Here is a 27,725-nt window from a genome sequence, read left to right as displayed (position 1 = left end):
CGTCCTAAGGAAAGGCTGAAATTCTGCACTAAGGCTGAATTTTGGGAAAGAGACTTCAGATACAGTACTAGAGACCACTTAGGCCTATATAAAAGCATCCAAAAAGCAGCATGTCATGGGACCTTTAAATTAGAAAGGTTTAAAAAAAGATTCACCTTGTATACTAGGGCAAAGCTAGCTGCTAGCTCTTCTCCAGAAGCTCTCATTGTGGTGGCTTGGGAACATTGTTTCCTGACAGGCTGTTAAAAGTCTGTTCACCTTGACTTCCAGAAACTGCATAGACACCAGTTCTATCAGATCAGGTGATTTCAGCTGGCTTTTGCCATTTTTATGTGCAGAATGCATCAGTCTGAGACTTCACTTTATGTGTATTTGGGTAAAGCTAAAGACTGTTGTTCTTGTCTAATGCCCCTGACACCTCTCCACATTTTCAGTCGTAATAATGAAAGCAGACATCACCCTCTGTGGAGGGATTGGTTTGTTATCTCTTCATTACTAATTAATGACAGTTCTTGTCTGAAATCTGCACTTAAACGGCTGTCAGAGGACTGCAGTGACCTCCAGTCTCTTTTCCCCCCTCAGGCTCAGCACATTCACTCATTAAACTCCTTCACACCTCTGTGCTGTCAGTTCTTGTGTGTTGAAGAACACTGATTGGCACTGGCATTGTATCTGTGGTGTTTTATTGACATGTGGCAATCAAACACTGTGTTTGTGATGACAGTTAGGGCTTCAGATCAGATGGACCTATGACTTCCAGTTCTCACTGCAACGGTAAACACCTCAAATGGACCTTCATCAGTGGCATGGTGTCCCAGTGTCTGCACTGTAGTGTCAGTGGATGTGACTCTTTAATTAAATCAATTCAAATCAGTGTTTTCCCCATATTTAAAGCCAGTTTCAATAATAAATAATAATAAATTAGCCTTCATGCCTTTCTTGTCTTGTGAAGTATTAATGTTACAGGAGTCCCACCAAACACTGTCCCTGTTGTAGATAAAACACATCCATTCCAAACAGCTTTCAAACTGGATGTTTATTTTATTTTATCACACAATGTAAAGCATATTTTTTTAAATATTTGTTTATAGTAAATAGGCGAGTTAAAAAATAAAATAAAACAAACTTTGACAGATTGAAAAACTTGGCTAGTAGTAATAATTTCAAAATTATTTTCAGACTATAGTGGCAAGATATCTTGGTAATTGCTTTTGTATCATATGATTCAAGTATCATGACATCCCTAGCATTATTAAGGTTACCTTAAAAGGTTTAGTTAACTCAAAAATATGCTCACCCTCATGTTGTTCCAAACATATTCTTCTGGACTGTTTGGAACAACGTGTTAGAAATATTATGCACACCTGAGGTGGTAATGCGGCCATGATGCAAAGTGGATTTTTATCGTATTATTTTGTTATTTATTGGCTTGGTCGGTGTCTTTGTGAGTTTTGGTTCTTTTGCTGTTGCAAGGACTTTTCAAATACAGTAATTGCACACCTTAGAGCATTTGTCAACCATCAGATTCAAACATTCAACAACCCATAGTATAAGCACTTAATGAATGAGGACTGAGGATTTCAAGATTCAAATCAGACTTGTAAAGTCTATAAAGTGTCATTTTATATGCTCTAAATGACTTGTTTGCTATATCCCATGTCTTCTATATCCCATGTCTTCTGAAGCCACAAAGAGACTGAAAACTGTGAAGGTTGTTACTCCCTAATCTTCTGCTGCTTCTGGGCTGTTAACTGCATCTTTGGGTCAGAACTCAAGAATCAGATCTGTCTGAAAGCATCATTCAGACTGATTTTGTGAATTGGATCAAACATCAGTTTATTGAAAAGCTCTCAAAAGAGTGATGTGTTTACTAAATCTCTACTTCTCTCATAATTCCCTCATGAATGTGCCAGGGAGAGCTGGGGTGGTCGCTTTCAGTGAGTAATGACTTCAAATTATAGTCTGTGAGCAGACAAAGCTACATTATCGCTTTATTCTTGGGATATGGTTTTATATACTACAGACGTTTATGATTTATTTTTATTTTTGTAATTCTGGAGCTTCATAGCCCCAGTTCCTATTCACTTTCAATTGTGAGTGGCCAGGGTATTCTTCAGAAATTCATCCTTTGTGTTTGGCAGAAGAACGTCTTGCAGGTTCAGAACAATGTCAGGGTGAGTAAATGATACCAAGATCTTTTTCACTATTTTGTGGTTTATGTTGGTCAAGCTGTTCAGCCACTTCAGGCTGTTGTTTGCAAACATCTGTTAGTCCAGCTGATCATCCTAAACCAGCTTGAACCAGTTCTGACTAGCTAGAAACCTTCTACTACCTACTTTAAGGAGGTATTTTTCGATATCCCAGCAGGAAAATCTTCATACTTGCCCTTCAAATTTCAGGAATGTTTGAATATTGTTTGCATGTATGTAGATACACCAACCAACAGCTGTCATTCAGTGCAGTCACGGTCCATTCACAGACCTGGATCTTGGGTAGAGATGCACCAGCTGTCTTAAGTTCTTAAGTGAAAATGTAAAGTCCACTATAGAGGCTTAGAAGCTACTAGCTAGTTTGTAACTAGTCTCGCGTAGCCAGACCTTCAGACTGACGGCTGAAGGTCTGGAATCTATGGTAGCTTTCATTGGCCAAGGCCCGCCCATGAGGCCGTTTGACGGACATTTCAAACAACCAATCACAGTTTGTTTCGTTCAGCATCACGTTTCAGGGTGTGGAAATGTCGCCACAATAACAGACCGGTGTGTAAAACTCTCAGACGTATTTTAAAGATTCTATACTGCGAACTTTAAATATTTCACATACTTTTGAAAATCCAAATCCCCTCATCCACCTCCAGTGTGCAGCATCCACCTGGGTGATGCGACGGCAGCCATAGTGCACCAGAACGCCCACCACACACCGCCTTATTGGTGGAGAGGAGACAGAGTGATGAAGCCAATCAGCAGATATGGGGATTGTTAGGAGGCCATGATGGTCAGAGGCCAATGGGCGAATTTGGCCAGGATGCCGAGGTCACACCTCTACCCTTTTCGAAAGACATACTGGGATTTTTTTAATGGCCACAGAGAGTCATGACCTCGGTTTAACGTCTCATCCGAAGGACGGTGCTTTTACAGTATAGTGTCCCCATCACTATACTGGGGCATTAGGACCCACACAGACCACAGGGTGAGCATCCCCTCACTAACACCTCTTCCAACAGCAACCTAGTTTTCCCAGGAGGTCTCCCATCCAGGTACTGACCAGGATCAACCCTGCTTAGCTTCAGTGAGTAACCAGTCTTGGGCTGCAGGGTGACATGGCTGCTGACCATCAGCCCTTATATGGGATGGGGAAATTCTGTGGGTGATTTACTGAGTGCGTACATTAATGAACACAGAGGCAGCCAGATAATTTTTATTATGACCAGCAGAATCTACCAAGAGCAGCGCAAATTACCGCCTGCTTTAAGACATGCTTTTTTGGGGGCGTTAAATAATGGCACAAATACCAGTAATCTGACAAGCGCAAATGTTAGTAAATCATGTTGCGTGATTTAATTTCAATACTCTTCTCCCATAAATTTTGCATCTGAAAGGGAAACTACAAATGTAGGCCTATATTTATAAGGTCAGGCACAAAAATAACTTTCCACGCCTTTTCAGCTCTAATTCTTCACTGCGCGTCTTTAGTAAATCCTTATAGTACTATTTTAACGCCAAAAGACGGTTTGCACTGGTCTCATGTAACTAACAATAAAATATTTAACATTTCCTTTGAAATACAATACTGCTGAATAACATAATAGGTATTTTTATATGTAAATCACATTCAGAAACTGTAGGTTTTATTTATTTATTTATTGAACTTGAGGATCAATAAATAAATGCCAAAGAATACAAAAAAATGTAAGAAATGACGTATTATAATTGATTTTATTTGATGTGCACAACACAGACTGATGCATGTGAGACGCACTGTTTAGGGTGGGATCATGTCCAACGCACTAAGCAATTTTTTAAATCGGCCCTTTTATTCCAACCTTTACTTCGGGTCGGAACCTCGGAAAATATTTAGTTTATACACAGTTACGTTTCAAAAATGTTTAACGGTGCAACGCAAAAATATTTGATATTGCTTAAGTTGTAACTTAGTTCACCTTTACATCAAAACTAGGCTAAGTTGTAACTTACAAACAGCTGGTATAACCGGCAGCTGGCCCCTTGTGTTTTACACGCAAGCATGTAGGTCATGGTGCTACAGCACAGTGAGTCATTTGCTTACAGTAGGAGTGGAAGGAGAACTTCACTAACAGATGTAAACAGTCACTTTTAGCCAAAGCAAATTTACTACAGGAACAGTCCACCTGGAAAACCAAGTGCCGATAGTTCATGACTTGTTCTTCACTAGTTCCTTATTTGAACCAGCAACCGTCCCATTACAAGCCCTGAGCTTTGACTGCTGCACCATAAATGACACCGTGCGAGTAAATCAGCTGTGTGTGTGAATGCTGTGGAGTATTTTGGAGTGCTGTCAGGTTAGTGGGGCAGCGTGTGTGGGAGGAGAGTCAGAGTGTAGATGCGTGATGCGTGGGTGGAAACGCTGAGAGCTCTATTTCAGGAAGACATGGAGCTGCCTGTGAAACACGCTGACAGAAGAGTCTGGATCAGACCTGTTCACCTCAACACCAGGTGCACTGAAATGACAACACTACAAATCTCTGGACATTCTACACCCAAATAAACTTCTGCTGCTCTTGATAACTCAGCAAACTGTTTCTCTCTCTGTGTGTGTGTGCGCGTAATGTGGTCTCTTAAATTCCCATGATCTCAATATAGAATCTCCATTCAGTTTGGACACAACCCCCTCTCTCTCTGCTCTCTCTTTCTCTATGTTTGACTCTCTCTTTGTGGTGATTGTGCTCTCCAGAGGCGCAGTGGAAAATGTGATGTATTTTCCCTGAATTTAAAACGTGGTTCTCTTCTGGCTGCCTCTCAATTCAGAAACGCCCAACTGACGAGACAGCGGGTGTTCCATCATACTGGGTTTTACTATCCGCATGTTATCCTCTCATTTGCATACTTTTTTTTTTTTGTGTGTGTGTGTGTAAAAAGTATTTTCAGAGTTCATATGCCTTACCAAAATTGTTGACAAAATGTTCATTGTCTATAGTGTGGTGCAGAAGTCATTTTCAAACCACTTCCTGTTGGTCCATGTGCTGAATTTGCATGACCAATTTGAACATCATTGAATTCCGCTGTGGGGTACTTTCACCCCTTACACAAAACTCCCAGCTGTGCAGTTTCCTATTGAAATGACTGGATTCCACCTGCAACATTTAGCCAAGCAACAGTAAATATCATTGCACCTTTAAAGGGATAGTTTACCTAATAATATATTCTGGTATCATTTATTAACGTTCATGCTGCTCTAAACTCCTATGTCTGTCTTTAGTGGAAATTTTTTTTGAAGAATACCCTGGTCACTCTTTTATTAATATAATCAAATTGAGGATTAGGACTAGGGCTAAATCCAATTTGTGAATGAGTTGTTCAGACCAGTTTTGTGAACTGGATTAGATGAAAAGATCTGACTTAAATGTCAATTTATTCATGATTCTTCCTTAAACTCTCCTCAACGTGGCAATAAAGTAAATGTTGATATCAAAATGTGAAAAGTGACTGTTAATGAAAATGGTATTGTATAATGTGAGAAGACTTGGATTTATAGTGCACAGTGTCAACTTTTACGATTCTTTTTTTTTTTTTTGTCATCTTGCAGATTTACAGCCCCAGTCCCCCATTTACTCCCATTATATTGAAAGTGTGACCTGGATATTCTTCATATTTACCGTCTGTGTTTTACAGATGAAGAAAGTCATGTTTGGAATGACATGAAGAAGAGTAAACAATGACAGTTTCCATTTTTGGGTGAACTATTCCCAAAAGTTTTGAATCGTGTTTCCATTTCATTCATTAGCAGTATGAACCTCAGTCACCTTTGTTCTTCATGGCACCAGTTTTGAGTCCGTGCTAAATATATGAAGACAAAATCTCACATTTTCCATTATTCAGTGGTTCCTGCCTTTGTGTATATTTTCAATACCCCCATCATATTGTGAAGACAAAACGTTTCCATTTATCCCCTAAAGGATTGTTGTCAAGCACATAAACACTGTAACATGTACAGCAACTACTCAAAATGAAAAAAAGCCCATCTGTGGTCTCAGTGCCATCATATCTCACGCTCTGCAGTCAGACAAGCCTGAAAAAATGTGGAATGTCTGCAACCATTTAAACAGACTCAATTGTTCAAGCAGTTTAATATCAATGTGTTTGTGTAGCTGCAATGCTTAATAAAATTCAACGACAAATGACATCTCTCTCATTCTCTCTCCTCTTTGGTTGCAGGGCTGGAAGGGCTCCCCCTCATGGCAGGGTCAAAGACTACTGTGTTCACCCGCTGCTACAGAAGGTGAGTGATCAAGTTCATGCTCTCTTTATTTAAACACATGCAAATACTTGTGAGTATTTGCATCATTGATATGGCTTACAAAGTAGGGCTCTGCCATGAATACCTTCCTCAGAATGTTTTTGATCCAGTTTTCTCCAAAGGCATGTCAGAAAATGTTTATCAAAGCATTCAAAGCCTTGATCCAAACCAGCCAGTTTCCAGAACATACAGTATACACAACAAACATTTGGTTTGAAGTAAATATTTGAAAACTGGAAGAAAAGACAAAGTGACAAAAATATAAGAATATGTACTTAACATTCTTAGTGTATCATACTTAACTGTATCAATTGTAAGTGTTATCAAATGTTACCGAATCTGGATTTACTACTGTCTTTTCTGCTTTAATACTACAATATCCCACATTAACCAACATTAGCTAACACTAAAGCAATTTCCAGTGGATCATGCTTCAGGATTGTATTTACATTTGGGTCATTCTACAGAAACGTCCACTTTTGGTATGGCAAGATGTCTTAGTTTATTTCTTTTTCTAACATTTAACAAGTACACATTTGGTCATTCCTTGCTTTCCCTGGGAATTGAACCCATGACCTTGGCATTGCTAATGTCATGCTCTACAGTTTGAGCTAGAGGATGGATATTTCATATATTATATCACATATAGTTGAGTGAGAAATTCACTAAACACAAGTTAAGCAAGTATTAAGAAAATTAATAATTTACTGGTAGTCTTGGAAAGTTTGCATGTTATCACTATAAATATATTTTCATACTGAGATTTTAAATGACATTTTTACTTCTGGGACTGTAATGTTGATCAGTGTCTTCCATTTGAAATCAGATGTGGGATATTCCTACTTTTTATCTTTGGCATAATAGCTTTCTGTTGCTCAGAAGATGACCAAAAAAAACCAACAAACAAACAGCAATATTATATTTAGCTGTGCAGGTGTTCGACACTCAACAAAGAAACCTCCCAGCGACTGCAAATAAGAATAAAGGATGCTGTGCAATGCTATGCAGGTGTACGATTATCAACAGAGAGGGACATTTACTGTGTTTTATACACCTGTATCTGCAAACGTTTGCTAAACAAGTTTTATCATTATGTAATGTAGGAATTATGTTACAGTTATAATCAGATTGATGGCTCAATTGGACTGAAAGCCTTGATGTGAACACCTCAAACTATCTGACAGAGGTTGATCCAAATCAATTTTGATCAGATTGAAAGGGCTGGTGTAGATTTAAAGGAGTCATCGGATGCTCATTTTACACAAGCTGATATGATTCTTTAGCGTCTTAATGAAAAGTCTATAACATACTTTGGTTAAAATTTCTGAATGGTAGTGTAAAAAACACCTTTTTTACCATGTCAAAATCAGCTCTGTTTTAATCAAGCCATTCTAGTCCATGTTGCTGTAAATGCTAATGAGCTCTGCTGACCCCGCCCCTCTCTTCCGTGAGTTATTAGGAAAGGCGATTTGCAAAGATTCATAAAAACCCTTACACTCACTTCTTCTGTAGGTGAAGCTGGATCACGAATGATTCATGCGAACATAAACACATTTAGGCAGATCGACCCTTTAAAACGAAAGTAACGTTAATCCTCTGCGTCTTCAGCGGCTCAGATGTCAGGAGTAAATGACGACTGCTATGCTCATTACATTCAACAACAAAACGCCTCAATCGCTTAATCAGAGACATTGTTGTCTTCCCCTGCACCGGAGTCAGACAGCTCTCAGCTCACTCAGGGCGGGTCTAAGGTAAGACGGACTTGTCAATCAACTATCGTGGGAGTGGTCTGTACAGAACTACATCATTCTGACAGGAATCTCAGAACAGCCTGATTTGAGAAAGGGGATTTTAAAACGGGGATTTTAAGAAAACCACTGGGTGGATTTTTATCATTATACACTGTGAATAAAAAAAGTTGAGCCAACTTAAAATTTTAAGGCAACTAGCTTCAGCAGATTTATACAACAAAAATTTGAGAATCTCCCACAAAAATAAGTTGAGCAAACTCAAAAATCTGCTGAAGCTGGTTGCCTTAATTTTAAATTTGCTCAACTTTTTTTTTTTTTTTTTTTTACAGTGTAGGATGGATGTTTACACACACTTCCAACACACATTTATGTTCAAATAACTTGTATATTGAATTTTGCATCCGATGACCCCTTTAAAATAACATGATCAACAGGAAAAGATTATGCATGAATCAGACTATTTTCCCAGTCGGATAAAAATAAAAAATAGTTTTGAGATATGCATAGTGCTGTGATGTATATGTTCTATGTCTTAAAACTGTGCATTTGTTTATTTATGTTTCATGTCTTATGAACTGGTCAGTGGAGGAGACTAAATATTTTGTAAACATACGTTCTGAACCGGTGTTGAGGGAGATAACTGTAACCTGCCAGACTACAAGCTATTCCCCATGTAATAGTTAAACTACAGTCAAGCCATTTTTGTTTACTATTCTGCAGTGGGCAATATCTTTTTAATTACATAACATCAAAAATCGGTGGAGCATGATCTCAATTAGAGTTAATATTAATCTCAGTTATTTGCAGTTTACTACAACACATACTGCCAGTGTAACTAACAAAACAGAAAAGATATTGGGTGACCATTGAAATAAAACATTTGAATGAAGCGATTTGCTTAAATTAATCAGACTTCCAATATTAAAGTTAGTTTGACTTAATGTTTTTCCCTGCTTTAATTCCCTGAAACACATCATGAATGATATAAGGCCTAATTCTGAAATTATTATTTTTTTATTTTGTCCAAAATTCTGTTTCTGCATTCCTTTTTAATGGTTGAATTAAATTTTAATAATACAAAAAGATGTCTAATTAAGTGATTTCATGATTCTTTAACAGTTTAATAATTAATGAAAAATGTAACAATAATAGGACTCTATGAAATAATTAATTTTATTATTTTTTTTTTAATTCAAAAATTGTTTTTTTTCTTCTTCTGGATTGTATGTGTTATTAAATATAAATTAATGTGAAATGTTTTTTTTATTTTATTTTATTCATCTTTTAAACTATTTCCTTTAATAAAATTAAAAGTGTAAACAATTTTTTGCCAAACAAATTGTTTCGCAACAAAAGGTTACAGTTTCAATTAAAACATGGCTGAAAAATTGTGATATTGGGATGTTCCTTAAAAAAAATTGTATTTCAGTAAACTGTTATTATTATTGTTATCAATAATTTGAGAAGTGAGTTGTACTGCTGTACAATAATACTATATATTTGTGTCATACTCTCTTAAACCAGACTATTTTCGCAGCTTATAGAGAAGACATGTTGAGTGTCTGTCAATAGTTTTATCAAATGAAATGGTGAAATACTGACTCCCAGTACAGCTCATGATGAGTGTCTGGATTCTCTCTGTGTTTTCTGCATAGCAAAACTCATAGGGCCCTAATAAAACTACAGCCCTGATATGGCACTGACAAATACTCTTTGTCACAGTGTCAGAGCCGCTGTCTGATCTGGGATGTCCTGCTTGTGCCTACGTGGCTCTGCACTGGCTCTTTTAACCTGCTGTTCTCAAACCAGGAACTCATTCTGGAGAAACTGATGCAAAACAAACCTAGTTTGCTCCCATTATAATCACTGAAGCTGTCTCCACTGGAAAAACCTGACGTGCTGATGCAACTTGTTAAGCTGACAGATCACGTCGCACATTCATTTTAAATAAATTAGTTTATGTGGTAATTGCATATGTTTGAATTAATTGCTTTGAAGTGTATTCATTATGTATTTAAATATCTGAGCATTACATCAAAAATAGCTCTGAATCAGATTGCTTTGGATATTAAAATAGGTTCTTAAAAGTCCATAGTTACAGTTATTATCTTCCAGCTCTAAAGTCACTGGAAATGTGGGTAAATAGAGTACGGCCCAACACCCTGAGGGGTCTGAGTGACACGTTTAAACGACTCCAGTCTTTATCATCCAGACATCAGACCTCACTGCAGAGCATCACCGTCCCCCTCAGACTCATTAAACATAACGACTGCAGTAATGAGGCAGTTTATAAATGGGACGCTGCAAGCTCCTTGGCGTATACAGAAGAGTTCTGGAGCAGAGCTGTACCATCTACGGGACAGCTGGAAGCGGCAGGATATACACTGACACTGTGATGTACAGTGACGTCCACCGACTCCACAGTGGCCAGTCTGTTGTTCACTCGAGAGAGCATTCGTAACTCAGACTGGACGTAGTGTGATGAATTCTCCCATCATTCAACAGGGCCCTATGGTTCCTGCATGCTGTCATTACAATACTGCCCCCTGCTGGCAATCTACCCTTTCACTGTCCACACACAGCGGTGGCCAAAATGATTAGAACACCAGTATTTTCAGCAGCTAAAAAATTGTTTTAAGTCAGTTATTTCTATCTTTTGCTGTAGTGTGTCAGTAGGAAATATCAGTTTACATTTCCAAACATTAATTTTGCCATCAATTGTAATAATCCAGTGAGATTTGTTTGTTTGTTTGTTTGTCTGACAGCAGCCACTGCTCCACATAGAGATCTGATCTGATCATGATCCGGTCTGTCTGGAAGGACATGAAGAAACAAACTGAGACAGACTCAATCCAGAAGAACTGTGGCAACATCTCCAAGATGCTTCAAGGAACCTACCTGCAAAGCTACCTGGAAAAACTGAGCAAGGGCACCGAGGGCAAAAGCTGCATTAAATGCAAAAGATGCTCACACCAAATGTGATTTTAATTTAGTTAATAGTTAATTGATAAATAAACATTATTTTTTGACAGAATTCTCATTTTACAGCATATTTACACAATTGCCTAACACTTTTAACAGTACTGCAGCTTTGCAGGTAGCTTTCTTGAAGCATCTTGGAGACGTTGCCACAGTTCTTCTGGATTGAGTCTGTCTCAGTTTGTTTCTTCATGTCCTTCCAGACAGACCGGATGATGATCAGATCACATCTCTGTATGGAGCACTGGCTGCTGTCAGACAAAAATCTCACTGGATTATTACAATTAATGGCAAAATTTATGTTTGGAAATGAAAACTGATACTAATACTAGTGTTCTAATAATTTTGGCCACCACTGCAAGTCTCTTACACACTTGTAGAAACTCTCAGCAGACAGAGTCATTATTTTGCCATTTAAATGTCCTTAATGAGTTTGAGAATCTTTCCTGGTAGTTTTTTTGAAGGCTCAATTCATTGCTAGTGAGCTCTAAATGGACTACACTATTACCCTCCATAAAAAGCCTGTGTAATTTGGTTACTATACATCTAATGGCCATTTATTTGTCTGCAGACGTTACAGTGGTGTATCAGAACGGGTTGCCGGTGGTCTTCGTACGTCTGCCGTCCCGACGAGAGCGCTGCCAGTTCACCCTCAAACCCTTGAGCGACTCAGTGGGGGCTTTCCTTCAGCAGCTGCAGGCGGAGGACAGGGGCATCGATAGAGTCGCCATCTACTCTACAGGTCGAGTACAACACATCAAAATCTCTGAAATTTAAAGCCAAATCTAGATAACAGTCAAGTTTTGGTTTAACCTTCTGCTGAAGCTTTCCCAGATATGTATGGTGTTTACATGACAGTTGTGATCACTTATATCACCCATGCCATTCTTAATTCTTTCCTCCATGAATGAATGAAAGTGGAAGGTGATTCATACAAAAATTCATATTACTCGTGCTGAAATGATTTCTGTTCCATGTGACTTCACAGGTATAGTGCAGCAGTACCATGTACTGTAAGTATGTAGTATGGACTCCCTTTGTGGTGTTTTTTTGTCGTCTTGGAGCTTGGCAGTTTAAATCACCGTCCACTTCCATGGAAAACCAATCTTGGATATTGTGTCTAATATGTTATCTTCTGTTAAACACGCATTCAAACAAACATTTAAAGAAGTCTCATATTCTGACCAAGGCTGCCTTACACACACACACAAAGAAACTTTAAGGGATGCAATATTGTTATTACTTTATTACTACAGAATATTATTACAATGTAAAGTTACTGTTTTCTATTAGAAAATAAATAATTAAATGTAATGAAATTTATTCCTGTGATGACAACTGAATTTTCAGCATCAGTCACATGATCCTTCAGAAATCATTCTAATATGCTGATTTGCTGTTTAACAAACATTTATTATGATTATTATTGTTGAAAACAGTTGTGCTGCTTAATAGTTTGTGCAAACAGATTTTTTAAATAGAAATAGAACAGCTTTTATTTGAAACACATTTTGCAATATTTTAAATATTTACTGTCACATCAATTTAATGCACACTTGCTGAATAAAACTACTTTACTTTAACTAATTACTGACCCCAATGGTAGTATACAAATGACACAATGACAACAGAGTTTTCATTTATTGGTGAACTATCCCTTTAAGAATTGTCAGTGTAGCATTGCACCTTCAAATGCATTCATTATTCTCAGCTCTAGGGGCAAAATTAAATTCAAATTTAAGTTATTAGCAAGTTCTTTTGTAGTTTAATCCACAAATCGCAGATGAACGTGTGGCTGTCTCTGACATGTGTAATTGATAGTACATCATCTAATCTAATTGAGGAGCAAGAATCATTTGTACTCTGTGCAAACTGCATATCTGCTCTGTTTCAAGTTCAATTATTCCCGTGTGAGAGGCACTTGAGCTTTCTCTCGCCTGTGAGATGAGCGAGAGAGGTTATCCGCTGTCTTTACCTCTCTCCGTTTCACCTCAGATTGGAAAATGCTTCTTTTCCTGATGAGCATACTAACGCAGAGCGGGAAACCTTTGTGATGAGCATTGAGATTGGCTCTCGTATTACATAACTATTTCAGTGAGAGGATTGCGTTGCTCTAATTTCCCTCCTTCTCTCTCTATAGATGGAGCAAGAATAGCATCCTCGACAGGGATTGACATTTTACTTATGGACAGCTTTAAACTAGTCATTAATGACACAACATACCTGGTGCAGCCGCCCAGGAGAGGTGAGTGTGCCCTGTTGCATTGTGGGTCATTATGTGCAAGACTTTGCAGAGGCACAGCAGAGTTTTTGATATTCTGTTGGCATCCGTTGCAGATCTGCTACCGCACGAGGAAGCGGAGCGACTGAGCGATGTCAAATTCTTGGTGCAGCAGCTCTACACCACCCTCCACATAGAGGAGCATCAGCTCACCAAAGAGAGAGCGCTGATTGGACGACTGGAGGACCTCAACTCTCAGCTCCAGCCCTTGGAGAAGGTGAGCTGTTTGGATTAATGTCACCAAAACACCTGACCAATTTATTCGGTTACACTTTATTTCGATAGTACACTTTAGACATCTAGACAGTCTACTAATACTCTAATGACTGCTAGTTGACATGTAGTTGCAAAGTTACTTACTGTTAGTAAAATGTCTAAAGTTGACTATCAAAATAAAGTGTTACCATTTATTCTTCTCAAACTGGGAATTAAAAAAAAATTAATAAAAAAAACATTTTAACCTACTTTTTTACCCGAATACCATAGATACACGTGGACATGTCTGGTGGAAATTGTTTTTACTTCATACATACATACATATACATACATACATGCATACATACATATATATATATATATATATATATATATGTATATGTATGTATATGTATATGTGTGTGTGGGTAACACTTTACAATAAGGGTACATGAATAATCATGTACTAATGCATAAATTAATACTTAATTCATCAAATATTAATGATTATTAAAGTTGTTAACTAATCATGAATTAGTGAAGAGCTTTCCTTAACTACAGCTGGAGTCATATGGACTCACGCATGAATAACGGCAGCCTTAACTACATGTTAGTACATGTTTGATAGTTAATGCATTAATTAATATTTATAGGTAAACTAAATCAAACAGCCTCTTTAAGAAATAATAAGAAATACTGTGGCTTTGAAATAAATTAAAAGAATTTAATATCATAATTTGAGCTTTTGAAATTTGACATCTTCAGCTTTATGACTGATCTTGTCCGTTTTGTGTTGTTCTCTTTCCCTTTAAACTCACCCTGCTGTGATTTATAAACGGCTAAATAAAAATAAAACCTCAAAATCCACAAAGAACATTTGTGGAACAATCCTGAAGAAATGCCCGGAAACAGTTCACTGTCCATCCAGACGCAGGCCGTGATGATACTGTACCTCCGCTCTCTGACTTCTCCAAAATCCACACCACATCTCTTAACCGGGCTAAATACTCACTGTGTTAGTACTTGTGTATTTGATAGTAAGTATAAAATAAATCATGAGCTGAGTTTAGTAGGTAGTTAACAGTGAATTAATTATGATTGGGCCCCCTAAAGTCAAGTCATGTCAAAATAATGCATTAACAAGCCATTAGTAGATGTTAGTGTATGGGTAGTTAATAATGAGTTAATTATTGTGGGCCCTCTCAAGTAAACTCATGTCAAAATAATGAGTGTTGGGCAGTAGCTAGTAGTTTAACTACATTTCTCAGTAGCGTGGTGGTAGCGTCAAATGGCTTTTCAGTAGTAGCGCGAACAAAGGTTTCACTTTATTTTGATGGTCCCTAATGGATGCAAATAAACGTATGAATGAATGATGCATTTATATAGTGCTTTATTGTGTATTGCTGTACACCCAAAGCGCTTTACAATCATGTGGGGGGGGTCTCTCCTCAACCACCACTTGGATGATGCGACGGCAGCCACAGGACAACGGCGCCAGTGCGCTCACCACACACCAGCTACAGGTGGAGAGGAGAGAGTGTCATAGAGCAGCCAATCGAGTGCATGGGGATTATTAGGAGGCCGTGATTGATCAGGGCCAGTGGAGGGAATCTGGCCAGGACACCGGGGTTACACCCCTACTCTTTTACGAGAAGTGTCATGGGATTTTTTAATGACCACAGAGAGTCAGGACCTCGGTTTAACGTCTCATCCGAAAGACGGTGCTTTTTGCCAGTATAGTGTCCCCATCACTATACTGGGGCATTAGGACCCACACAGACCACCGGGTGAGCACCCCCTGCTGGCCTCACTAACACCTCTTCCAGCAGCAACCTAGCTTTCCCAGGAGGTCTCCCATCCAGGTACTGACCAGGCTCAACCCTGCTTAGCTTCAGTGGGCAACCAGTCTTGGGCTACAGGGTGGCTGTGGCTGTAGCCTATCTGTAGGCCTATACATTTATATATTTTTTTGAATCTCGCTGGCTCTCTCGCGAGAAGTGAATCACACTTGTTCTGTGTTGTGATTGGCTGTTCGCCACCGATGTCACACATTCATGCGCACGCACTCCACAAACTCAGGATCAAAGCCCGAGTTGACAAAGAAAGCTGACGATCAGCATCATGGTACCAATGAAGCCAGACTGGAGTGGTTTGGTTTTGTCAACTCAAAACTAATCCTGTAACTCTGGATTTGTTCGTCTGCCATCATGGTACAGGCCCCTGAACTCTTATGCCTGTCTGTCTGCTTGACTGACAGTTTTATTGATCACTGAGAGAGCATTGACTTGGTATGATGTTGGTTCAATATAAAAAATATATTTTTTTAAATAGCTTAGATGTGGTAAACTACTTTTGCCATGTTGCTTTAGTTTAGCTTGCTACATTTCCCAGGGCTGTAGCTTTAGTGTAGTGAAGCTTAATTTAATGAAGAGTAACTGTTAGCTTAGCTCACTACATTTTCCAAGTAGCTTGCCCAACACTGAAAATAATGCATTAGGTAGTTAATAATGAGTTAATTATTGTGGGCCCTCTCAAGTAAAGTCATGACACAATGATGCATTAACAAATCATCAAATAAAAACCATTAAACATGCTGTAAGAGTCATCTTTATTCCTTTACACCACCAGTATAACAAACAACAATAAAGGTTATTTATAGTCCTTTTATTATTTATTTACATCATTTAACATATATGGACTCAAAAGAAAGTCCAAACATACCCCTTAACATAAGGTAAAATATGGGGCGTCCAAAAGCTAATGCTAATAGAAGCATACAAACAAACGACAAAACAGCGCTGATAATTACTGTACATAACTTTCAAAAGATTAATTAACTTCATGATTAATTCGGTTTAAAAAAAAAAAAAGCTGCCAACATTTATTAAATCAAAATGACAATATTACCGTAATAACCGTAATAACTAACCTTACGCTCCGAGCAGCGCCTAGAGTGCCACACTAATGAGTGTCCCTCCAGAAACAAACCCTACATACTGTAGTCCCGTTTTATTCGAAAATATTAAATTATTGCTCTTTGAAAGCCATTAATTAAACAGTCTGTTTTCGACGTTTGATCTAACGTATCTAATAACTATCACTAATATTTTATATTATTCGTTTATGTTTAGTCATAATGTCAGTATTTGGGGTTTGTTTCTGGTGGGACACTTATTAGTGTCACACTCTAGGCGCTCGCGAGTCGCTTTTTGCTGGCATTTCAATCTGTAAACCGAATTAATAATTAAATTCATGTTTGCATCTGTGCATCTTATTGGAAGTTATGTACATTTATGGTATTATTTTGTCGTTTAATTCTGTATGCTTCGGTTAGCATTAGCTTCTGGGGGTGCCATACTTTAACGTTACCTTATGTGTGTTTTTACAGGCATGTTTGGATTTTATTTTGAGTACATATATGATGTAAATAAATAATAAAAGGACTATAAATAACCTTTAATAATGATGATTCTTACAGCATGTTTAATGGTTTTTATTTGATGATTTGTTAATGCATCATTGTGTCATGAGTTTACTTTGAGAGGGCCCATCAATAATTAACTCATTATTAACTACCCATACACTAACATCTACTAATGGCTTGTTAATGCATTATTTTGACATGACTTTACTTTAGGGGGCCCAATCATAATTAATTCACTGTTAACTACCTACTAAACTCAGATCATGATTTATTTTATGCTTACTATCAAATACACATGTACTACACTGAACAAAATTATAAATGCACTTTTGTTCATCGTCCATTTCAGAGTTTAAAATAAGTGTTACGGTTATAAGAAAGCCACATTGTGAGATATAGAGAGAAACAAAGTCACAATTGCAAAATTCACTTTTTTGTCATCTGAAATTCCAGTTGGAAGATATAAAGTCGCATTTACGCGATATAAAGTCACATTGCAAAAAAAAAAAAAAGAAAAAAGGTTGCTATTACGAGAAACGGTCACAGTTGCAGGATATAGAGTATGTGTTGCAATAATAATGGCAACATGTGACAGTCATAAATTTGATGCAGTATGTGGTCAATTACCTTTTTAGTTTTTTGTACTCTGTGGTGCCAACAGTCAATTTTTGCTACAGAGATCAAAAAAGATGTAACTTATGAAAATGAAGCAGCAATGTGATGCGACGGCTGAAGTGAAGACAGTGGAGCTCTCATGATTCATCTTCTGTCAAAGAAAATGGAGAAGTTAATGTTACTGTAAGCAGTCTCCCTGCTCTCGATGATTCGTCTCTGCCCACATGCAGAGATATAATGAAAAAATGGTCCGTGGAAAACAGAAATTGTCGTCATTCTAAGTCAGTTTGATTCCTGCACTGCTAAATAATCTTGTTCACAATATGGTGCATTATGAACTGTTCAAGTTTGTGTACAAGGTTTTTGTCCTGCATTATGTAAACTTGCAGTATAGTATATCAACCAACATCATTTGTGACGAGGTTTTCAAAAGCTATGGCCAATAACAGTTCACTAATAACATTATGGCATCCAGCAGTATAGCCACTTTGACCTAGAGTACAACCACTTGATTCAATTGCAGTCCTATTTCTGTCACATTTAAAACCCATAAGAACCCACGGTGATGTGGGTGTCACAAACACTATTCGCAAAGGTCTTTTAAAGCATTATCCCTCACTTTCAACTCAGGAAGTCCCTAAGTGACGTATAATGAACACCCAGGTTCAGTCATGTAACAATGTGTGCATTTTTTGTTGCCATGGCAACATTTCCAAAATGGTGTCCTGTCTGGTTAGCACATGTTACAGTGTCAGTCATTTTTAAAATGCTTGTTTTTTGTTACTAAAGGTATGTTTCAACCCATGCAACAATTCTACTGTTTTAATAACATATCCTAGATTACTCTTAACCTGATTTTAATACATTTCTTGAGCAAATTGATATAAAACAAGTTACAAAGATATTGTGGTGACTCATATGTCACATCGGGCTCTTAACCTTATAAAAGTAGGTGGAATTTTGATGTGACGTATTTGTCACATTAAGAAAAATGGTAATGAGCTGCACAATTAATTTAGCTGATTCAATTATTTTAGTGTTATATATATATATTCTGCTGCTCATTTCAAAGCATATTTTAACAAATCTACACGCATGTTTAACATGTTGACCTCCAGTGTAAGGTAGTTATTTATTTGTATTCAGTTTGCACATTTTCAAATTGTGGAGAAAAAAAAGAAAATTAATTTCTGGTTAAACCATATACCCGAAAAGGTTGAATTTTGATATGTTACAGAAGAGTTGTTGTAAAATTTAAAGGTCACAGTTATGTGGTTTTCAAATATGTTGTGGCAAAGCAAATAAAATGCAAAAACTGTATTACTTCTGAAAAAGGTTTTTGTTTTATCTTCCCAGAAAAGTAATCATTTTGATATATGTTGTAGAAAAGCAAATAAACATAAAAAAACATGTTATTTAGCAAAATAATTGATAACTTTTTTTTTTCTTTTTTTTCAGTTGAGGAATAAATGCCCAATGTTGCATATATGTAACATGAAAAATGTATCATAAACGCCCAATGTGTCATATGTGTAACATTACAGATCTTTCACAAGGAGGGGTTGTATTTTAAAAACAACTGCAGAAACATGTTATAAGTGGTCCATGTGGTCTGTTTTATATGCCCCATAATTTTCCTATAAGGAGAAATTGGTCTGGGTTCTTATGGGTTAAAGTGCTAAACCATGTGATGCAATGTTTAATATTAAAATAAGCATAATTTGGTTATATCAGATGTGTATTTTATCTGAATTGGGAGCTACAGCACTGGTTCTGTGGTTGCCTCTTCAGATAATTTTAAGTTTGCAGATCCCACTAACTATTTTTTTGTGGTTACTGAACATTTAAAAATGTATGCAAAAATATATTTTAAGACTTTTCAGTGTAAATGGAATCAAACTGGAAAAAAAAAAAAAAAGACGTTTATGTACTCCATTTCTTATTCGTTCCACCAACCACTGGATTGTGGGAAATCATAGACGGCGAACGAAATATCTACAGTGATGCTAACACACATTATCTGATCATAATGAAAACTGGTAATTAAGCTGAGAGTCTAATTGCACAGTTTATTGAGTGTGTAGAAGAGAGGGGTTTTACACACTGAGAGCTGAATACTGCTAATTTTGTAATTGCAAAGTTTTGTTAAAACAACTGAGCCTTGCTTTTTGGGAGTTTTGTGTTCTTCAGCATTAGAAATTAGCAAAATTGAACTAATAAAGCCAGCAACAATTTCTTTGAAGGAACTGAAAACCTCACTGACTTTTGTAATACATACATACATACATACATACATACATACATACATACATACACACACACACACACACACACACACACACACACACACACACACACACAAATTTGTTCATAAATTATAAACATTTCTGGATAGACAAGTATTATGTGCAACATTCAGTAAAATTAGGCAAATGTTAATCAAGAATGTGTCACATTAATATCAAAATGCACATGCAGAAGACTAAAGAGACACAACCTTCTCCCTTTAAAGAGTTAATAAACCTTTTCATTTAGCTGTCCTTGTGGAACAAACAAACAGTGAGTGGCCAGTCTGTTCAAAAGTCAGTGAGGTTTTCAGTTCCTTCAAAGAAATTGTTGTTTTAATTCCTTGTTATTATTATTATTTTTAATGACAATTTCACTTCCTTTTATGTAAAGCACTTTGAATTATCACTTTGTATGAAATGTGCTATATAAATAAACTTGCCTTGCCTTGCCTTGCCTATATAGAGAGAGAGAGAGAGACAGCCACTGTGCTGATAAAATGCTATTTTTGAATGTTTGCAATATCTTTTGTAATCTCCTTTTCTCAGGTTAGAGAAGAGCTGAGTAAGAGCGCTGCGCGCAGGACTACATGGCTGCTGTGGGGTGGGATGGCATACATGGCCACACAGTTTGGCGTTCTGGCACGGCTGACCTGGTGGGAGTACTCATGGGATATCATGGAGCCCGTCACGTATTTTATCACCTATGGTACAGCAATGGCTATGTATGCTTACTTCGTGCTGACACGTCAGGTGAGCAGCTCCAGCTCTTTATCCCCGCGACTTGCCCTGGAAGATCAGAGGAATTTCACAAGGTCCCTGTGAATACACGGGTGCCACGGGAGGAGGAGATCTGTCTGACCTCTCTGCTGTTGTTCTCTCACACAGGAATATATTTACCCAGACGCCAGGGACAGACAGTACCTGCTGTTCTTTCATAAGGGAGTGAAGAGAACACGCTTTGACATTGAGAAGTACAACAATCTGAAGGATGCGATTGCTGAGGTAAGCTAGCTTGGACACACAGCGAATACAGCTTTTTATTTTTATTTGTTTCCATAACAAGAGAAACTTACAGCCTTGTCATGGACAGCAGTGAATATATTTGACTACTAAATGCAGTTTAAAGATGATATTATTCACCTTTTTAGTAATATATTCATAATTCATAATGTTAATTTTCATTTTAGTCATCAAATGTTCTGTCACATGAAATGCTAATTTTTTGTTTTTAAATGTTGTTGTTTAAAAAACCCGAAAACATCACACATGACAATGTTTCTCACCTGTTTTGTAGGTGCAGACAAAACATGAAAAAAAAAAGCTTATATATGACCCAGGGGACATGATTAGATGTATTAATGTTTACTTGTATTTTACAGAGTAATTTTATTTTTAATAATTAAGCATCAGTCAAAACTTTGGATTTATGTTTTTTGGACGATTTAATGAAAAATACAGTAAAAACAGTAATATTGTCAAATATTATTACAATCTAAAATAACTTTTCCATCTTAATTTATTTTAAAATGTAATTCATTCTTGTGATGCAACTAAATTCAAAACAAAAAAGAAGAAAAAGTAAAAAACGAATATGACGTTACAAAATATTTCTATTTCTAATCAATGTTGTTCTTTTGAACTATATATTTATTTACATTTACATTTACGCATTTAGCAGATGCTTTTATCCAAAGCAACTTACATTGCATTCAAGTTACAGTTTCTACATTTTATCAGCTCTTGCTTTCCCTGGGAATCGAACCCATGATCTTGGCGTTGCTAGCGTGATGCTCTACTATTTGAGCTACAGCAAAGCTTTATACAGGAATATTTATCAAAGAATCTTGAAAAAAATGTTTTCACAAAATTATAAAGCAGCAAAAACTGCTTAAACTTTGATGATAATAAGAAACATTATTAACAACTGAGCACCAATAATAATTGATGATACTTGAGAACCTCATCAGCATATTAGAATGATTTCTGAAAGATCATAAGTGGGATAATCCATGACTAGGTGTGCATTGCGCACAATTCTAACGCAATACAGTCAAAGAACTGCCTGATTTGTTGTTTTTGCCATCAGTCATTAAAAGAAAGCTTCAATATAAGTCTTTTGTTAGTGCTCTTTTGTCATTTTTGCAGCTTTTATTTTGAAAGCCCCTGATCACTGTCTGATTTGCTGTATGGAAACATTCTCTCCAACATCTCCGTTTTTAGGGTGATCTGTTCCTTTAACCAAATGCATTCATCCTTATTTTCTTTCTGTGCCTCAGGCGGAGTCGGATCTAAAGCGTCTTCGAGACCCGCTGCAGTTGCACCTCCCTGTCCCGCAAATCAATGCCAGCAAGGACTGATGAGAACCTGAAGCCCTTTCTGCCTCTCTCTCTTACTTCATTCTCTTCTGCCTCTTTGCGTTTTGTTTAGTGTCTCTTTTTATCTTTTTGTTTTATCTCTACAACCTCAATGAAAAACCATATCCACAGCAAGCTTCGTAGTTTTATTATCCTTTTTATCGTTTCTTTTAATTTGGCAAGTCTATGCAGAGGAGAGGAGATACAATTAAACGAAACGACAAAACTACATCCCTGAACGGATGGCGACGACAGATGCTCTCATATAGCAACAGGACCACAGCTACTTCAGACAGGAAGTTGAGACATTGGGATTGAACCAGTACATCGCTATGAGACAATGACCCCAGCGTCTTGCATGGGAAACAGACTCTGAAATCTAAAAACCAACAGTTTTTTCCACATTGGAGTACTGCTGATATCCTTAACTCTGACACTTTGCAGAAGAGATTTCGGGATGTGGTGCTCTTTTCCGTCTCGGAAAAGATCCATTTACCATCAAGCCAGTCTTCTTGTGGCGAAACCCTTTTGATTTCTTTCTCGCTTCCTTACGGACCTGTTAAGAGCTGAAGACAGATCTAACAGCTAAAATATCACTGTGTGTTCTATTATTCCAAAAAAAAAAAAAAAAGAATCAAAGAATTTTGGCACTTTTTTTTTTTAAAAGCCATATTATGTTTATTATGATAATGGAAAAAAAAGAGAGAAATGAGTAGAAACTTTTCTTCTTCTCATTAGATTTTTTTTTTTTTTTTTAACCATGCCACCAGACATTACATATCTGCAGATGCTCTGATATTTTATTTTCTGAGATCCCCATCATAAAACGAAGCTCGAATATAGCTCCATCCCTAACGCTGTGAGCCTCTGATTGTTTTGTTTTTTTCTCTTTAGAAATATGATACACTCCATCGGTTTACATGTTGATGAGAAACGCACATGCACACTTGTTGCTTGGCAGATGGATCCTCTTTGAAGGTCTTCTCTCTTCTCTATAAATCTTCTTTTGAATATCATCAAATGACATTTTCCCACAGTGCCTCACAGCATCTGCTGCAGCGTGCTTGTTACGAAACACCTGTTTATCAGACGCGATCCAAGAAAATTACCCATCGAACGGTCTTTAGGCAGGTCACTGTGTAAAATGTGATTTATTTTTCTGGAAAAAGGTTCCGGACGCGATCAGTTTCCCATCATTCATGTGGCGTTTTTAGCTGCATATATCTGCCTCGTATGCCAAGTCTTCTGGAACATGCAGAGAACGTGTAATATATTAGATCTAGAATTAGCGTGTGTTTTGCACACTTCGTGGCATGCTATAGAGAAAGAGAGTGTCGCATCCTTTGTCTATATGTGCTATCTTTAGCCGACAGCAATGATTCTAGCTGGGTTGAGCTTGATCGTCAACATCGTTTTCATTGGTTTTGCCATGCATTTTCAGTCCAGTTATTTATCATGTGAGATTATATACATTAATGCTATTATAAAAACAAAGTTCTCTCAATCATTTCACTTTGTTTTCCAGAAAGATGGGCAACCAGACTATTTGAATCTAAGGGATGTGAAATTGACTTGACTTTTGTTGCTCTCTAACAAAATGATCATATCAAGACAAGTCTCAAAATTGGTTTTTGGGCATTATGGTGACCCATAATCCTGTTGTCTATTGTGGGTTTGCCCTACACACTCAGACCCCCGTGGAGAAATGGCTCCGTTGTTCTGTGGCAGCAGTCTGCTCGTTATTCCCGGTCATCCATGTTTGTGCCTGTGGTCGCCATTTAAGCGTTTTTAAAGCCATATTCATGTTGCATTTGTGTCTTTATAGGTGGAAGGGGCACATAGAGTCTCAAATCCCCTTAGCAGCAGCTTGTCCATTCTTACCATGTGTTTAAATATTACACGGTGAGATTCCAGCCTACAACTCTAACAGAAGGAACATTAAAGAAAGAGTTCCTCCAAAAAAAAAGTTGTTTCTGTGAAACTCAAAAGGAGAAATTTAGTAGAATGTTCTCGCAGCTCATTTCTATACAACATTCATACTGACCACGGGCGTCGATCTTTTAAAAAGTCTTCATTAGTTAATATGACTCTATATTTCAAGTCTTCTGAAGCCATACAAAAATTTTGAGGAACAGATTGACATTTTTCTAAAAACACAGAGTTTCAGAGTTGCGAAATGGGGAAGATTGTTAGTTCCCGTTGTGAGTTTATTTATCCTCATGTCATAAGACATTTATTTCTTTGAAATTCAAAAAAAAAAAAAAAAATTCTGTTCATCCATTGAAAGTTCATCCAAACAAAATGTTGATGTATCAAAAAGTACAAAAAAAAACGTTTGTATATCAAGTGGTTTAATTCAAGTTTTCTAAAGAGACATGAACGCTTATGATGAAGAGATTTAATTTAGTCTTTTATTAATACTTTGTGCAATGCATATAAATGGAGCTCATCAAATATGGTAAAAGGAAGCTCCACATTATTTGCTTAAAGTGTGAGAATGTCAAGCATTCTTGTGTGATACAAGAACAAACATAACTGGTAAAATTATTGTAAAGTGTTACCAATTAATTATGTTCATCATATAAAGTAATTGTGTCTCTTGGATTAAATCACTTGATTCATATGGATTGATGCACCAATGTTTTAGTTGTGTGGACTTTTTAAAAGATGAGACGATGTTAAAAATATCCTCATGTTGTTGTTTTGTAGAGTCTTTATTGGTTTAGAATGACATAAGGGTGAGTGAACTTTTCAAAGCTATTGTATGACTTCAGGAGACCTGGAATATAGCCTCTGAATCATGTAAACTACTTCTTGTTGTTCTTTTTGGAGCTCAACAGATATGGTCACTATAAACCAAGGTTTTAGAAAAAAAGAACTAAGAACTGTGAAAATTCTTCAAATTTTCTCTGTTTTGTGTTTATTGGGAATAAAAAACCGCATCGGGTCTGGAATGACATTATGGTAAATATTTGGGGATCATAATCCATGATTTGGAATTTGCATGTCTGGCTAAAAGCATAAGTGTTGTGATGGATGCCCTTTAAGAGTGACGATTTATTGTTGGTGAGGAGTTCAGGTCAATGGGAGTTACTCGGTGTGCTTGAGTGAATTACCTTGTGATTTAACACAGCAGCAAGATCTGAACTGTAGGCGATTTTAAAAAATTTTTTTTAAGGATAACAGCCTGATAACTGCATTATGTCTGACCCAGCTGGTTTCAGAGGAGATGCTTTTCTCTTTTATCCGAATTTGTTTGAATAGGGTTTAACAGACTGTATGCCCGAATATAAAATGAAATTCAAACTGTGGTTCCATCGCTCTAGAGGTAGCTGATGGGTACAAGACACATGCATAGCTACTATTGGTCCGGAAACAACATTGAGGCATAATGCTGAACCTAAGCATTAATCACCCTAAAGGAAATGAGAGATTTGTGACAATATGCAGCTGGTGTGAGCTTCTCGCCTCAGACTTCATGAGTTTTCTGTTCATGCATAACCTTTGTCCATAGCACTCAAAATCAGCCGATGCATCATAAGCATAAAAATATCCATTCTTCCTCACTTATGTGATCCACAGTCATAAATTCATCTTTTATAAACGCACTCCAAAGTTATTTCAGGGCAAAAAGTCAGCCATCTCACTCTCCAAGATCCCCAGTACACTTGACATCCCTTGACCTACTGAACATCTGTAAGAGGTCTTGGGTCTGGTCATTATCTGATAAGTTGAACTTCTTTTAGTTCATTTGTAGGGTTTTCTGTTTGTTTCAGGGTTTTTTAAATAATAATAATATATCAAATATATTGAATCTATTCTAAAGCGGGTGTTGCATGAATGTATGTTTACATGGGGAAATTATATATAAATGAATCAAAAAAAGCAAAGATTATTATGAATGCTGATTGCAGATTAACAGACTCCTGGTTCATCAAGAGTTTGGTTTGTTTTTTTGTTTTTTTCCCCCCCAGCCAATCCCTCAGCCTTCATGATCCAGCAGCAAGCACGCTCTCGGCAGCTGCAAGGTTCTGATTGGTCAAGGATCTCCTGTACATTATGTCTTGTTTTTAAGCCTCTCTTTGCTCTCTCAATCTCAATGCTGCTGCTCGATCGCTGCAGTGCTGCCTTTATTCTGATCTGAGAACAGAGAGTATGGAAGACCTGACCTTCTCAAACACCCCTCGCTCCATCCATTTGCCTGTCTTTCTTTAGCGCCTTATTATACTCCCACACTGATTATCTTTTAGTTATGTGTATTATTTTAAAGTTTTCTTCATGTGCACTTAAAACGAAAATTATGTTTTGGGGAAAAAAGGTAATGGGTCATGCTGAATGAAAACCATTTTTCATATTCTCTGTTTGTTCATTTTTTCATTGGCGTCGGATGCTGTAATGTTAGAAGAATTCAAAAATGACAATGTAAAATCCTGTATCATTTATGAAATGTGTATAAAAGAGAAATGTAATTCAATTATCAATAAACACTTATCCAGTTTTGGAACTGGTAGTGACTTTATTTATTTATTTATTGTAAATTCATATGATTTATATTGCAGCATTTTCCAACATAGTGTTGTGGGCAGATACAGAGCATAAATTACATACATTCAGTTATAAAGCGGAGTATATATTATATTATATTATATATTAAATCTTGACCACTATTCACTGCCATTATAAAGCTTGGAAGAGCCAGGACATTTTTTTTTAAAAATATAACTTTGATGGTATTCATGGGGTAATTTTCATTTTTGGGTGAACTATCCCTTTAATCATTCATCACAATGAGAAAAACCAAACAATATAGTTCTGATGTGCAGCAAAAGATTATTGAGCTTCACGAATTAGAAAGTGGCTATAAAAAAAGAGCTAAAGCACTGACAATTCTCATTTCCACCAAATCTGCCTGAAAGAGAACGTCTACACTGTCTTAAAGCAAGGCGAGGAGGGCAGTTTGAGTGGCCAAAGATTCTCCAAACATCACTAGCTGGAGAATTGGAGCAAATAGTTGAGTCTCTGGATCAGAAAGTAAAAACAAATAATAACAATAATAATTATCAAACAGCACCAATATCACTACACTATTAAAAATAAAGGATCTTAAAAGGTTCTTTACAGCGATGCCATAGAAGAACCATTTTTGGTTCCACAAAGGACCATTCAGTCAAATGTTCTTTAAAAGAACCATCTCTTACTTACCTTTTTTTAATCTGAAGGACCTTCTTTTGCCACAAAGAACCTTTTGTGAAACAGAAAGGTTCTTCAGATGTTAAAGGTTCTTTATGGAACCATTTAGGCAAAATGGTTCTACTATGGCATTGTGAAGCACCTTTGTTTTTAAGAGTG

General features: G+C 37.0%; 1 protein-coding gene across 1 annotated transcript in view; it reads left to right on the top strand.

Annotated features, from left to right (window-relative positions):
- mcu (mitochondrial calcium uniporter) overlaps positions 1-26,874 on the top strand; it is an 87,979-nt gene extending 61,105 nt beyond the window's left edge. Inside the window, exons 4-10 of the mRNA XM_058795009.1 lie at positions 6,408-6,471; positions 11,791-11,961; positions 13,360-13,464; positions 13,557-13,717; positions 20,569-20,772; positions 20,908-21,024; positions 22,299-26,874. Of these exons, the coding sequence (XP_058650992.1) occupies positions 6,408-6,471; positions 11,791-11,961; positions 13,360-13,464; positions 13,557-13,717; positions 20,569-20,772; positions 20,908-21,024; positions 22,299-22,379 (903 nt within the window). The 3' untranslated portion in view covers positions 22,380-26,874. The remainder of the gene's footprint in view (positions 1-6,407; positions 6,472-11,790; positions 11,962-13,359; positions 13,465-13,556; positions 13,718-20,568; positions 20,773-20,907; positions 21,025-22,298) is intronic.
- The last annotated feature ends 851 nt before the right edge of the window (positions 26,875-27,725 follow it).

The sequence above is a fragment of the Onychostoma macrolepis genome, chromosome 13, assembly GCF_012432095.1.
Source record: "Onychostoma macrolepis isolate SWU-2019 chromosome 13, ASM1243209v1, whole genome shotgun sequence".
NCBI lineage: Eukaryota > Metazoa > Chordata > Actinopteri > Cypriniformes > Cyprinidae > Onychostoma > Onychostoma macrolepis.
This window is presented reverse-complemented; position numbering and strand designations above follow the sequence as displayed.